We start from the raw sequence: 15,671 nt of genomic DNA, 5'->3' as shown, positions 1-15,671 counted from the left end.
CATAGTACGTGTTTAATTATTCTATCCGTCTATCCTTCCAATGTTGCGCCATCCTCAGCAAATATACAGCGCAAAGCAGGAACAATCCGTGAACTAGCTAGTGCTGCGGCACCATGTCCTCATGTGTTTAATTATTAAAAATACAGATTATTTAAATGAAGTTAAAGTTGTATCTGTATAATATAGTCAACATATTTTGCTGCATTTCATCTTAACAATGATATTGTCATCATATGTAAATACGTGCTTTATGAAGTGGCGCAGGTTGTGCAATATTATACTGTAACTGTAGTGCAAGTTTACAGTGGGGTGATTGTACTTATAAGTACAAACAGTTCTACAAGGAGCACTTGATTGAGTGCATTTATAGTTCTTGGGATGAAACTGTGTCTGAACCATGAGGTCCATACAGGAAAGGCTTTGAACGTTTTACCGTGGCTGAGGCAGAGTGGGCTTGATGCTGTATACTGATAATTCTCTTTCCGATCAGCTGCTGCTGTGATTCCCCACTCAGATACAGTAATATTAATACTCTGAGTGGTGCAGTGAGAGTAATATGGAAAAAGATGATCCGTTGTGGCAACCCTTAACTGGAGCAACTGAAAGAAGGAAAAAAAAGGTGCAGTGAGAGTTACAACGCTAAAGCAGTTATGGTATTTGGAATACTATGGCTATTCCCTGGACCATTATATTGTTACGAGGTTAATTACAATCAGATGCATTACATTAATAAACAATATGCGGATAGTTTCAGTATATTTATAAAGCCATGTCAGGAATGTGAATCTAAGAAATAAAGGGTAACCACACAGGAACAGTAGCATTGCTTTGACGCTAGGTGCCGCCAGTCTGCAAAACCGAGCGGAGAACTTGCCTACGACAGGGTATGAGGTACCATGGAAAATTGCGTGGCTTTATGCCAAGTGTAGGTTTTATACATCGCGATTTGAAAGTGGAAACATTCTTATGCAACATTTCTGTGCGTACGCACCGTTTATACTTGAGGCCTCAGCTCATGCAATTAGCTCTAGTGGCCCTGCAGTGTTCTAGTTTAAACTTGTATGTGTATGTACGCATGTACAACTTGAACTTTCCAGTTTAGTAATGGGACTAGAAGGTTATAGCCCCTTATTTTCAATATTAAAATAATGACTTTTTTATTTATCCATATTTGCACTTTCAGTTTCAGCTTTTCCCAATCTAGGCTATGCTGCACAAGCCAGTGAAGAGTTACAAAAAGCTAGTACCATTAACTCCCTTAAAGGTAGTCATAGTATTCTAGATAAAACATAGAAGATAAATATCAGAAATGCATCAAGCAGAAGACATTTTGCTAACAAGAACAGGGCTGTGGAATCTTGATCTTCACCCACCACTGAGAAAGACAGACCTTTTTCAAAGAAGTCCAGAATTCTAGTCCAGAAAAAACAGATATTTAGAAAATTATGTTTTCCATTGTTTGCCTGCCTTGCACTGTCCAGCAAATACCTGATTAAATAGGAGCTAGTGTTGCAACTGGCCAGCCCCAGAGTCTTGTGTTTGAGTTATGCAGTGATTGTAATCTGTTTGTTCTTTATTCTTCTCATGGTTGGTCATTTTCCATCTCAAAGTCATTTGATTCCAAACTTGAGGTGTTGTTCAGTTTAGATAGTTCATAACCACTATATTGGTCAGCAAGTAGATGCGAGAATCTCAGTTTACTTAATGTTTAAATCTACCATTCTGTATTTTTGTAAGATGATGACAATGTCAGGGCCTATCACAATGATCTGATGTCAGTCAAAACAGACCAGGCACAAGCATCCCATTGTTTCATTGATTTTCTTGTGCTATGAAAGGAGTGTGAACATTCTTGCCTTGCTAGTGATTACCAAAACAGGTACAGATGTTATTAATTTAAGTAGGTTAATGTTTTTATGTTAAAGAAGTCTGCACATATAATTACTGTGAATCAGTAACATGTACATGTTGGTTCAGGTAGTAGATACAGTGTTACAGTAAGAGACGCACAAACCTTACATACACATGGTCACTGACACACACGCAATGAGTCATGACAAAATGAAAATGCACAGGGACTTTTGGACAAGCATAGTTAAGGTGAATAAGACAGATTATTAGAACTCTATGAATGTTCACTAAAAAAAAATGGCACGTTAGATTTAAATTTAAAAAATGTATATTGGTTGTTTTATCAAAAATTACCCCTATTATCAATAATTATGCCTAATATATCTAATCAATCTATGTTGAAACAACATACTTTTTTGTAAAATGAATTAAACTTTTTCATGTTCTAATAATTATATTATGTTAAACCTCCATGAGTCATGTCAATAAATTATCAGATTTTACCAATTTTGTAAACTTAAAAAAATGCTCATCACCTACTGTATTTGGACCAATTTAGGTAGTCTATTATTCTTGATTAATTATCATTTTTATAAACAATATTTTTACAGTTAATAATCAAAATTATTCATAAGAAATGTAAACAGGTTTGTTGTTGTATGGGAGGCAAAGAAAAAGATGATTGTATGATGAAGGGTGGGCAACACATTTGCAAATGCTTTAAAAAACTATTATCAATTAACTTCCAAACCCGGAAAAAATCCATGGTATTCAGAAAGAACTGTTTTCTAAAAGTATTTAACTTTCTTTCCAACTGTACAAAGATGTGTGGATCCCTTGGACCATGATGCAACAAAAGGGGAAGATCTTTATGCAAGTATAAGATACCCACTTAGATCAACCTTATTTATTTTAAGTTAAATCAACTTAATTCAACTGTGTATAATGAAAATAAACATACCATGTTTTGAGTATTAAAAATAGTTAATTATGAATAAGATTAACATAAAATAGGTGAGTAAAGACAACAATCCCCTAGGTTGAAAACACTCCTATTAAAAGAAAATAATTTAATGGTTTTATTTTAAAATAATTTAATTATGTTAACGTGACATCTAAGAGAATTATGTCAACATAACAAGGAAAAACTACATAATATGAACAAATATTATTATTTTAAGTTATATTAACTTAAATTAGATAATAAAGTGAAAAATCCATTCAGTTAATTTTGTTCATTGCTTTGTTGAACGAAAAAGACAGAATATCCTAGTGGAAACAGTCATGAACTTTAAACCACACATCTACTGGTTCAGTTCTTGTTTCAATGTGCTTTTTGACATTAAAAATGTCATCTTAACTCCCATCATCCCAGTTGTAAAATCGTAAGAATAAAAAATAGTAGTGCATCCTGATATTGTAAGTGGCTTTGGATAAATATGACTGTCAAAAAAGTAGAGCGCTTAGGTTGGCATTCTGTATGTTAATATGAAATAAATCAGAGTGGGCAGATTTTTTGGGCTTCTCTAGTTTACTGAGTCATTTACAGAAGCATATTTTCACATTATATATTCACATTAAATCCTTCTGTGTTTAGTCATCTAGGTATTAGTTAAATTCTATAACTCACTTAACTATGAATAGAACTTCACTACACTTTTATATAAAGGAGTGATAAATAGCAAGAGACCCTTCTATAATGTATTGTGCATTATTGGAATTCAGTGCTGAATAATGTTATACTTTTTGAAGTGTCGTTTATAGTCAAAAAACTGCCTATAAAAATTATTTTTAATATACTGTATATTCAAATGGTAAATGCATATTTCAAAGTAAGAACATATTCTTCATATATTTTCTTATGTTTTCAAAAGAGATATATTGGTTTACATATAAAAATGAATTTGCTGTGCCAATTGTGGTGTTTTCTGATTCATATTTATATTTATTTATTCCATAAGGTCCCACAAGTGTTTGGAGGCAGCTTCAGAAAAACGCTAAATCAACCAACGTTTACATGCATATGGCTATGCCCACGCATGTTATATTGTGTGTTATATGACTGGAATAAGTAAAGAGATTTACAGTGTGGTTGACTGTGTCAATAAACATGTTGTTTCTTTATGTGAAATGAAGAAAATGTGAATTTTTTACTTTTTAGGATTCAGTGTGTACACTTTTCTCCACTTACACTTTAAATTTTAAAGACTAAAAGTTAAACAAAATTGGCTACACTACTTTACTGGAAATAAACATAGGGTAAGAATTTATAAGGATGACTACATAATTAGGATGTTTTTCTGTTCACATTACATGGACTCATTTCCATGTTACTGCCACATAAAACATCATGAATTGAAGATCCAAAATGTGTTAAGCATACTGTGCTGTAAATAAAGACATCATAAATTAATTAGGAGTACAATCACTATTATAAAGCAGACATCATTTCAGCATTGGCTTCAGAAAGATTATTTTTTTCTTCTTGGGATACCATTTCTTCTGGTGTCAAAATCCATCCATCCATTTACTTCAAGTTCACATATCAGATTTAATTGTTTCAATGATGCAATATTTGGCTAGTAAGTCCAGAATGAGCATCTGGTGTTCATTGATAAGTGTTAAAGTCATTACAGTTGTTATATTCTTGTTTTAGCTTCTGGAAGGCAGACAAATATGTGCTCATTTACCAATTATTGTGTGTCCCAGCTTTTTTCTTTCTCTTGCAAGAAAATAAAATTGTGATCAAATAACTTAAGAATATAGATTACACCATTCTTTGCAGAATCAGCACTTACTAAGTGTGTCAGTAAGTCAGTGTAGCTTTTGTGTGATGAACAGTACAATTTCTAATTTGCATTTTCATGTTTAAATGAATACAATCTTCAAGTTTTGATTTTTGCTAGTATCACCAGAGGGCACTGCTATCAAGTTTATGAAACACATGATTTAGAGTACAATAGGTATAAATTATTTACTTATGTCAGGTATAGTTTTGGTTTATTGAAAATTTAATACAATATGTATCTCACACTGTGGTTTTCTACCAGAAACTTTTCATGCTACTTGTTCAATTATAGCTGCTACTGTGAATGCCTCATCATGGAACAATTCTTGTTTACAGTTTAGTAAATTCTAGTAAGTTCTGTTAATAATTAATGCAAATATTAGCATGTCCTCTTTAGCTGAGTTGTATTTAAAAACTACTGTTTTAAGTAGAGTAATACAGGTTAATGCTGCTACCTCACAGCTCCAGTGATCAAGGTTCAGTCACCTTACTTGCTCACGGTCTCTGCAGTGTTCCCAACTTCTCCCTAATTCTGTGTGGATTTTCTTTATGTACTCTGCTTTCTTCACCAAGACTTGTGAGATGGGTTAACAGGTGAAGCTAAGCTGGACTGGTTTGAGCATGTGCTATAATGAATTGTTGCTTTGTCCATGTTCTGTTCCTGCCTTGTACCCAATACTGCCAGGATAAGCTGTTGTTTCCTTGTGAGCTTTTAATTGACAGAGCGGGTTAGAGAAACATGTGAGTGTCATTTTATTTCTAATAAATCTTCTTATTTGAAACACAACCAACCATGTGTTCTCAAATAACCACAGTTTTGGGGATTTGTTTTTATATTTTGAAACAGAGCAATGTGAAAATGAATAAATATTCAGTTGCCAAATGTAACAAAACGACCTGACCAATATGAAGTGAAAATAACTGGACTGCTGAGCTAAGAAAGTCATTAACTGTGTAATAGGAATTGAAATCCAGACTACACAGAGGGAAATATCTTCAGATTATTAAAGTACATTTTTCCTTTAAATTGTTTCTGCCATTCACGTATAAGTATTTTTCGTTTTTATTTTTCTTAACTTCTCTAAATTTTTCATTTTCCCATTGGGACAAATAAAAAATCTATCTACAAGTTATCTGACGGCATTTGACTTATTTCATCTCATCAGTACTGGATTAAGACCTTTAGACGCCACTTTAAAGATTTTGGTACCCACATATATACGTGGGATATTCAAAATGTTTCTGCACTCTTTTTTTAACTTTATCAAGAGTTTCAAAAACAAATGACATCACTTTTCTACATAGTCACCTTCGTTTGCGGTGCACTTTTTCCAGCGTCGTGTCAACTTTTTAATGCCATATTACTACTCCTCCCACCTTCACCGTTTCCAACGAAAATATAAAAGTTTTTTGAACGTCCCTCGTATGGACGACTGAATGGGACAACCGACAAGAACGATCAGATGCACCTCGGTGGACCATGTGGCAGTTACTAGAGTCTAATTTTGTTGTATTCTCAAGATTAATATATATCATTAACTTTTATTATTACTATTTCTTTATTATTGTTATTATTGTATACATATTTTTCATTTAATGTGGGAGCTGCTTTTTGTGGAACCTGGTTAAGTTGCATTATCAGTTTTGCACCATATGGCCTATGGTAAAACCGACAATGGAAATGTTTTGTGGTGCCCCACAATTTTGGTTAATAGTTAATCCAGCTCCGCATCCCGTATTTATTCAATGTTAATGCTGTACTTTCCCATTCTTCTATACGTATTAAATTCTTCCTAACACAAAGAAGACAGATTTAGTTGAGAATAAAAAATAGTAACGTGACTTCGGTAGTCTCACATACCTTCCTAGATCTGAAAATTATTCAGTGTAAATAAATTCAGTTAGATTAAATATAAAACAGGGCCATTGCTGCAGTTTGACCGCGTGTGCCCAGTGATATACGCATCCCTACTTAATCCCTCCACTTTGAGATGCGGTGGCTGAATAAACACATAAACAACTGTTAATATCACAACTGGAACTACTGGCCACCTGGTGACTTTCTTTAGAAGTAGTCGATACGTTTACTAACATCTTTGAGCCTATGCTAAATATCACATTGCATGTACTTATTACATTCACATATTACTTCTTTAATTTAATATTTGTTTTTGTATCAGTATACTGCTGCTGGATTATGTGAATTTCCCCTTGAGATTAATAAAGTATCTATCTATCTACTTATCGAATAAGACCAGTGTTCATTTTACTCGTTAATACACATGTACCACCACAACGTGACAGTATGTCTTTGGGAATAGTCCACTCATTTTTCAGTTTATTAGATAATACAATATCTATATCGCATCTTTAAGGACGATATTAAAAGCACAAGTACTTCTAATATCACAGTTAATGTTATGTCTCCTTACTAATGCACATTTAATGTTTATTATAATAAAAATGATTACAAATCACGTGAGATATTAATTGATGGCTATTCTATGTGCGAATTAAAGACATTTATAGAAAAAGTACAGCCGTTTTTATTAATATTGAATTTACTGAATTATTCACACTACAAAGTTCTATCTACCTGTCTACAGTATACAAGTGCCGCTCACGAAACATTTTTTTAATCTATAAGTGAAAACAGTTGCTATTGGCTAAAAGCTCTAATGGGCAGGACTTATCATGAACTTCCGGTTTGTGAAGGTAGCAACGATGGCGGAAGCGAAAGGGAAAAATTTCACGGCGCTGCCGGAGGATGCTATCAAACATTTAAGAATCACTTCTATTTGGACTTTCCTGTTTTCCGTAAGCAGCATCTCACCTGTATAATGTTCTGCTTTGAAATTGACATTTATATTATTTACAGAACTGTTTTTTCCTTTGAAACTGGACATAATAGTTGGTTACCAAATTGATTATGTACTATATAAGTGCCTGATTTTAGTAATAATATGTATTCCTTATACTATAACACAGTCTGCTTTTCGTGTACATGTAACTATGACTTAGAAGGTTTTGAATTATAAAAAAGCGTGTAGAATTGCATTGCTGCATGTGTTGATACTAACAATTAATTGCTGTTCATTCCGACCTGTGCTACTTTATTCGCCAATTTTCCTGGCTTTTTGAATCTGTCTTTTTTTCTGTATAGATTGAGTGGAGTGAACCATGGCTTATTGGACTGTTAATTGGACATATTCTTTGTCTGTTTGTAACTTTGGTGACATTTCGATTTTACAGACTTCAAATATTGCATTTTCTTATTTTAGGTAAGTAAGCAAGGAATTATTTTTGTTGAATGTTTTCTTTTTTCCGTTTGGTAATGGATGTCTGTGTGCCACTTCCTCTTTGCTACTGAAACTTATTTCATTCGTAATGGGGTTAAGATTACCATTGTACTAATTTGTTTTACAAATTTTAAGCCCGTAGAAGTGTTTGACCCATCAGACGTTATTTTATTTGGATAACTTCTGACTTGTTTATAAAAGGAACCAGTGTTGTAATATGGTGCTGGGACATAACTGTGTTTTGAAATAATAACACAGACAACGAAATGGGTGTCATTTGGCAATTTTGCAGACATAAGACTTTTATCTTCCACTGAAATATTGTTTATATTTATGTAAAGTAAAATATGACACTGTTGGAGTACTGCTTACAATGGTTTTGTAAAGTCCAGCTTTGTTTTTAAGTGAGTTGTAGATCTTTCTGTGGATGATTTAAGTAATATTACTTTTGACAGCTTGCTTTTACATCTGTGTGTTTTTTTTATTTACGTTTATTTGCTTAACAGACACTTTTATCCAAAGCGACTTACAAAAAACAGGTCAACATCATTCTGCAGCATAGTTTGGGAAAAAGTGTTACAAGGATAGAAAACTTATCACCCCAAGTGAACAGCTGAGAACAACAACAAAAAAAAAGCTAGTTACAAAATCTAATAGATAATATTGTATAAGAGAGAGAGAAATTCACCAAACAAGAGTCATCAAATGCTTCTTAACATTTATCCATTTTATTAGGGGAATAACTTCTTCTTTTTGATAGTGGGTCGCAGCTGTAGTCAGGAAGAGTCCCCCATGAATACAGGTTTTTAGTGCGTGTAACTCTGCAGAAAACTTTTCAATGACTGCATTTGTCTGTTTATTTTGATTTTGTAGCACCTCAGACATGTTATTGCAGTGAAAAAAATGGTTTCAACATTCTATTTTTATATTTTTTATGGAGATAAATATACTGGGTGATTCAAGGGAGAAAATTCTACAGTAGACAGAAGTTGGCATGCTTACAGAAGTAGTAGTTGAAGATTCAGAACAGTAAGAAGATTGCCTTTAAAGGACCTTTGTTTTATGGAGTGACCTTTCTGAGTTAGTTTTAGAATTTTGTGAAGGTTTATATATGTTTCAATAATTATGAAATGACCTGCTGTGCTCCAGTGTGGTAAGATCCATTACACCCATAGGTAGGTTGCTATGAGATGAATTATAACATAGTTCACAAAAATGCACAAAAATGTATAATGGATTATAGCCGTCATTTATTTTTTTTTAATACAAATGAGTGATGAAACGGATGTGACTTTTTACCTATAACCTGTGATCGCAGGTAAGATATGAACGCCAACATTTAAGGTGTCAAGAATGACTCTTGAGACCTGTTGCGGAGGGTTGATAGATGTTGCTGCCAGACTAATAGAAAAATAAAGGCTTCATGTTACGTGCTAAATAACAAATGTTTCTGACATTGAAGTATTTGCATCTTTGCATGTAAAAATTTCTGTTATTTATGTGGATGCAAGAATGATTTTTTTATTTTAACATTTGATGTGCCGCCTTTCCAAAAACATGACCCAAGATATCTTTGGATAAATCAAATACACTGGGGTAATGTAGACGTTAAAGGGTAGCAGGCCAGACATAGAATATTTCAGCCTGATTCATGCGGTGTCTTTCAAGTATATATTCATGAATCCCAGCATCTACCAAGGCCCTTCAGAACGGATCATACTCCATTTAACTTGTATATAGCAGAATGTGTAATTGCCAGTTGTCTTGCAAAGTACACATGTATAAATTTAAAGTCTTTCGTATGACAGAAATCACTTTATAGTTGTTAAAAATATTTTGTAATGCATTTTATACTTTTTCTTTTCTCTCCAATAGTTGGCTTGGTGTATAGTGCAGAATATATCAATGAATTTGCAGCAATGAATTGGAGGTATTATAATTTTTTTAATTAAAATATTTTCTTAAATAATAGGAATGTGCAGTGGCTTGCAAATATTTGCTTAAAATGTCTGTTATTGTGAATTGTTAAGGGGACAGAAGTTGAACTGATCACCAAAAGGCATAAAGCTAAACATGACACATTTCTTTTCAACATTTTATGCAGGATTAGTGTATTTTTGTTTTATACAATTGTATAGTGAAAAAGGGAAAGGAGCAGCATGCAAAAGTTTGGGCACCCCAGGTCCCAGACCTTATTTAGCTCATCAGGGCTATGGTTTGTTCATAGTCATTGTTAGGAAACCCCAAGTAGTGCAAATTGTATAAATTCTCTGGCTCTTCAAACCTTGTGCCAACAATCAGCAACCATGGGCTCCTCTAAGTAGCTACCTAGCACTCTGAAAAATAAAAAAAGTGATACTTACAAAGCAGGAGAAGGCTGTAAGAAGATAGCAAAGCATTTTCAGGTAGCTATTTTGTCAGTTCGTAAGGTTAGTAAGACATGGCAGTTAACAGGAATGGTAACCATCTGCAAAAAAGTTGAAGTTAAAAAGAGGATGGGTCCTACAACACGATAATGGTCCAAAACAAACCTGAAACTCTATAATGCAGTACCTCAAGAGGCACAAGCTGACATTTTTGCTATGGTCGTCATAGTCCCCTGATCTAAACATCCTTAAAAATCTGTAGATAGATCTGAAAAGAACAGTGCATGGAAGATAGCCCAAGAATTGTGCAGAGAAGCCTTTTGCAAGGACAAATAGGCAAAAATACACCAAGTAAGAATTGAAAGACTTTAGCTGGCTACAAAAAGCGTTTACAAGCTGTGATACTTGCCAAACTGGGTTTTACTAAGTAGCGACCATGCCAAGTGGCAAAACTTTTGCTTCAAGCCCTGTTTAATTATTTTTTTGCATTTTGTTCTTGTGAATGATGGAAAGAAAAATGTAATCTTGCTTGAAATATTAAAGAAATGTCACCTGTTATGCCTTTTTGTAATCAGTTCATCTTCTGCTCACTTAACTACTCACAGGAACAGAAATTTTAAGCAAGGGTGCCCACTGTTTTGCATGCCACTGTAATATCAAGACTGGCATGAAGCTTATTCTAACAGTCTCCTCTGAAGTTAATAAAAAGGTGTTTTTATTTATCATTAATGGATAATTTAAAGTTACTAGGTAATCAAAGAAGGATAAAGCCCAATCATTACTTGGTTGGTTCATTCATCTGTTAAAGGATTTTTACAATTGTTGCATATTATGAAATCTTATGAATAAAGAAGAATAAATAATAGCGGCTTTAATTTTGTTTATTTTCAATTGACTGAATGTTAATGGTGGTAACCATGGCCACTTAATTATAAGGACAAATCTATTCTTAAATGGCATTGTTTCTAAATTTCCCACTATATATAATGTACTGTATATGTTTTTAGCATGATAAACTGAAAAATTAAATAGGAGTTGTGTGTGCATGGAAAGGTTATATAAAATTAATTGTAACTTGACTCTCACAATTTAATGCCATGAATATGTATTTAGTTTTGCAAAAGCAATTTTATAATAATATTTCTTTCTTACAGGTCATTTTCGAAATATCAATACTTTGATTCAAATGGAATGTTTATTTCACTGATTTTCTCAGTACCTCTTTTGTTAAATACAGTGGCAATAGTGGTAAGTTTGTTTTGGCTGAAATATAATAAATTCAAGTATAAATGTCTATCAGGTTGTAGATGATAATAATAATAATAATAATTTTTAAAATATTCAACTTCTGAAATGTTGTTCACTGGGAGGTTGCTTAAAAGTAAGTTGGCCAATTTATTTCAAAGGAAAAGCTGCTGTTGATATAGAGCAATCTGGAAAAAATGCATGTCATAAATTATAATGACTAATAGCTTACTAGCTATAATGCTTGATCAGTCTCTTGCAGGACATTTGTAGTATTCTATTTTTTTTTTTTTTTTAATTTCTTTTCAGTCTGCCCCAGTGTCTGGCAGTGCTGCATTCGTGTTTTGTTACTATATTTTAACTGGAGGCCATGCAGCAGTGGTACTTGTCCCTATTTGCTAAACCCAGTTTGTCATGCGTTTTGGATTCTTTCACCATTAAATTATAAATAAATCAAATAAAGAGCTATTAGGTCTGAAATTTATCATAAAAATAAATCTATTATTAGGCTGCCTAATGTTTTGGCAATTTTATCATGCATTGTATGACAGTGTGTGTTAGTGTGAGAAATACATACTCTGTGTTTGTGTATTAGGATTGCATGACTACAAAAAAAAGCACATATTAAAAAAGTGCATTACTAGTTGTTGGGTATTTTTGGCACCAGAAGTAATCATCAGCTTTCCTCTCAATTGCCCACCAATCCTCAAAACCCAAGCCCCACTAATTACTAGCTACAATAGAGTTTGAAAAAATGTCCAATTTGTAGAATTAACAAAATAAACCACAGGCTTTGACGCAAACAAGGCCTTATGGCACCCCCTACTCTAAACAACCTATTGCTTTGATCCCACACACCCTCATTGCTTTGTCCATGATCAGGACTTTATGGGGACCTCCTTATTTTTCTTTGACAGACTTGATTGGTAGTGAGATCTGACTAGGCTGTGGGGCAGGATGTTAGCCAGAACATGGCAGCTCAGATGAGGCATATATGGTTAATAACACTGTAAACACACAGAAACTTGATAAGAATGAATATTATTAGAATAGAGTTGAACCACATTCTGGTGCAAACTTGGTTAGTGTAATGGCAGTTCTGGTGTTTTAGGTAACTCTGAAAGAAAGTGCATATGTAAAAGCAAGGCCTGTGGGTGACCAACATATGTGAATACTGAGGCTGATGGGAGTACAGTATATAGAATCTCAGAAATTGCTGTGACAGAAGGCGTGCTGCATCCAATTTATTGTAATCATTCCTTTCTATGTTTGATACTCTGTAATCTTGTTTCCTTGTTTAAATATATGTGCCATTAATGGTGAGATACAGTGCATCCGGAAAGTATTCACAGCGCATCAGTTTTTCCACATTTTTGTTATGTTACAGCCTTATTCCAAATTCATTTTTTTCCTCAGAATTCTACACACAACACCCCATAATGACAACATTTAAAAAGTTTACTTGAGATTTTTGAAGATTTATTAAAAATAAAAAAATTGAGAAAGCACATGTACATAAGTATTCACAGCCTTTGCCGTGAAGCTCAAAATTGAGCTCACGTGCATCCTGTTTCCCCTGATCATCCTTGATGTTTCTACAGCTTAATTGGAGTCCACCTGTGGTAAATTCAGTTGATTGGACATGATTTGGAAAGACACACACCTGTCTATATAAGGTCCCACAGTTGATAGTTCATGTCACAAACCAAGCATGAAGTCAAAGGAATTGTCTGTAGACCTCTGAGACAGGATTGTCTCGAGGCACAAATCTGGGGAAGGTTACAAAAAAATTTCTGCTGCTTTGAAGGTCCCAATGAGCACAGTGGCCTCCATCATCCGTAAGTGGAAGAAGTTCGAAACCACCAGGACTCTTCTAGAGCTGGCCGGCCATCTAAACTGAGCGATCGGGGGAGAAGGGCCTTAGTCAGGGAGGTGACCAAGAACCTGATGGTCACTCTGTCAGAGCTCCAGAGGTCCTCTGTGGAGAGAGGAGAACCTTCCAGAAGGACAACCATCTCTGCAGCAATCCACCAATCAGGCCTGTATGGTAGAGTGGCCAGACGGAAGCCACTCCTTAGTAAAAGGCACATGGCAGCCCGCCTGGAGTTTGCCAAAAGGCACCTGAAGGACTCTCAGACCATGAGAAACAAAATTCTCTGGTCTGATGAGACAAAGATTGAACTCTTTGGTGTGAATTACAGGCGTCATGTTTGGAGGAAACCAGGCACCGCTCATCGCCAGTACCATCCTTACAGTGAAGCATGGTGGTGGCAGGAACTGGGAGACTAGTCAGGATAAAGGGAAAGATGACTGCAGCAATGTACAGAGACATCTTGGATGAAAACCTGCTCCAGAGCGCTCTTGACATGCGACTGGTGCGACGGTTCATCTTTCAGCAGGACAACGACCCTAAGCACACAGCCAAGATATCAAAGGAGTGGCTGCAGGACAACTCTGTGAATGTCCTTTAGTGGCCCAGTCAGAGCCCAGACTTGAATCCGATTGAACATCTCTGGAGAGATCTTAAAATGGCTGTGCACCAACGCTTCCCATCCAACCCGATGGAGCTTGAGAGGTGCTGCAAAGAGGAATGGGCGAAACTGGCAAGGATAGGTGTGCCAAGCTTTTGGCATCATATTCAAAAAGACTTGAGGCTCTAATTGCTGCAAAAGGTGCATCGACAAAGTATTGAGCAAAGGCTGTGAATACTTATGTACATGTGATTTCTCAGTTTTGTTTTTTTTTTTAATAAATTTGCAAAAACCTCAAGTAAACTTTTTTCATGTTGTCATTATGGGGTGTTGTGTGTAGAATTCTGAGGAAAAAAGTGAATTTAATCCATTTTGGAATAAGGCTGCAACATAACAAAATGTGGAAAAAGTGATGGGCTCTGAATACTTTCTGGATGCACTGTATTACCAGTTATAAAAGGACAATATTTTAGTGCTCAGTCCTGTGTTTAGGCTTGTGGTTTTATTGTTCTGAATCTTACAAATTGAAATTGAATCAATTTTATTTGTTTAATTTTACCTTTAAACATTTCAGAGCAAGGTGGGCAAACTGCTTCCTTGCTCCTGAATGCATGCAAAATTGAGTTAAAGAAAAATACATTAAAAAAAAATAATATGATGTCTAATTTATAATTAAATGTATTGTTTAGATTGAATTTCTTATACTTTCAGGCTTTAAACCCTACTTGAATTCTAACTCCTTTTAAATCCCTTTTCTAGACTGTATGGGTCTACCGGACATTTACAGCTATGACAGACTTGAAGGCTCTGCAAATAAAAAGGAAAGCAAGCAAGCAAAAAAAGGAGAATTAGGATAATTTGAAACAGATGGCAAATTGCTCAGTGAACATGAAAAAAGATATGGACAGTTACTGTATAAAACTGAAAAAACTCTATTCAAGAGTTTCAGCTTATTTTGTGCAATTCATAGACTCTGTACCAATTGGACACTGAAGTCACAAGAATGTAAAATACAGGATGAATTATATTTTAGAACTTTTATTGACTTGTATTCTGAGTTGGTTTCACCTGATAATGACATTTGTACAGTATTCAAACAATATTAAATTCATTGTTTTTACTAAAGTAAAAATGTCTCTTGCATAATTATGTGCTGTTAAATGACCATACTCAATTGTGAGTAATCTTTCCATCTAATGCATTTTCTTTATGAAAAAATATGGTTTAACTGCCCCCTTTCATCTAATCAAATAAGACCTACTGAACATCAGTTTGTGTTTTTTTTTTATCTTTTTAACTAGTTTCACTAGTATCTGTTTCTAGGTTTGGGAGTACCTTTTTTTACAATTCTTTTGTGCAGATTGTATCATTTGATCATTCACTTTAGGTTCTGCTAAGTGACCCATCTAGGATGGTAATTTAAAAGAATTTTTAAATATTGATTTCTGATGTTAGAAAGTCGTGTTGATTGCATGACATGTTGTTTCTTGCAATGATATGCATTCTTTCTTACAGTGACAGTTTAAATTCCACCACACTTTTCTAATTTTCACCTCTAGTTATTAGTTATCAGATATTGAAAATGCATATCCAAGCACCACCTCTGCCCTTGTTTTAGGGGATATTACCTGTGCTAGTTTTACTAAAATAC

At 34.4% G+C, this 15,671-nt stretch overlaps 1 protein-coding gene across 1 annotated transcript; it reads left to right on the top strand.

The window, feature by feature from the left end:
* Nucleotides 1-7,346: 7,346 nt before the first annotated feature.
* Nucleotides 7,347-15,130, top strand: tmem18 (transmembrane protein 18). Its single transcript, XM_039747722.1, has 5 exons — nucleotides 7,347-7,456; nucleotides 7,803-7,920; nucleotides 9,814-9,868; nucleotides 11,459-11,552; nucleotides 14,780-15,130. Exons 1-5 carry the CDS (start codon nucleotides 7,364-7,366, stop codon nucleotides 14,870-14,872), a joined length of 453 nt encoding a protein of 150 aa, XP_039603656.1. The 5' UTR covers nucleotides 7,347-7,363; the 3' UTR covers nucleotides 14,873-15,130.
* Nucleotides 15,131-15,671: the final 541 nt, after the last annotated feature.

This window comes from Polypterus senegalus, chromosome 3 (genome assembly GCF_016835505.1).
Source record: "Polypterus senegalus isolate Bchr_013 chromosome 3, ASM1683550v1, whole genome shotgun sequence".
In the NCBI taxonomy this organism is placed as follows: Eukaryota; Metazoa; Chordata; class Cladistia; order Polypteriformes; family Polypteridae; genus Polypterus; species Polypterus senegalus.
The sequence above is the reverse complement of the archived record's forward strand: the minus strand, read 5'-3'. Positions and strand labels throughout refer to the sequence as shown.

Coding starts and splice junctions, on each gene's coding strand:
- tmem18 (XM_039747722.1), top strand. CDS start 7,364: ATGGCGGAAGCGAAAGGGAAAAATTTCACGGCGCTGCCGGAGGATGCT. Junction 7,457..7,802: donor TTTGGACTTTCCTGTTTTCC/GTAAGCAGCATC, acceptor TTTTCTGTATAG/ATTGAGTGGAGTGAACCATG. Junction 7,921..9,813: donor ATTGCATTTTCTTATTTTAG/GTAAGTAAGCAA, acceptor TCTCTCCAATAG/TTGGCTTGGTGTATAGTGCA.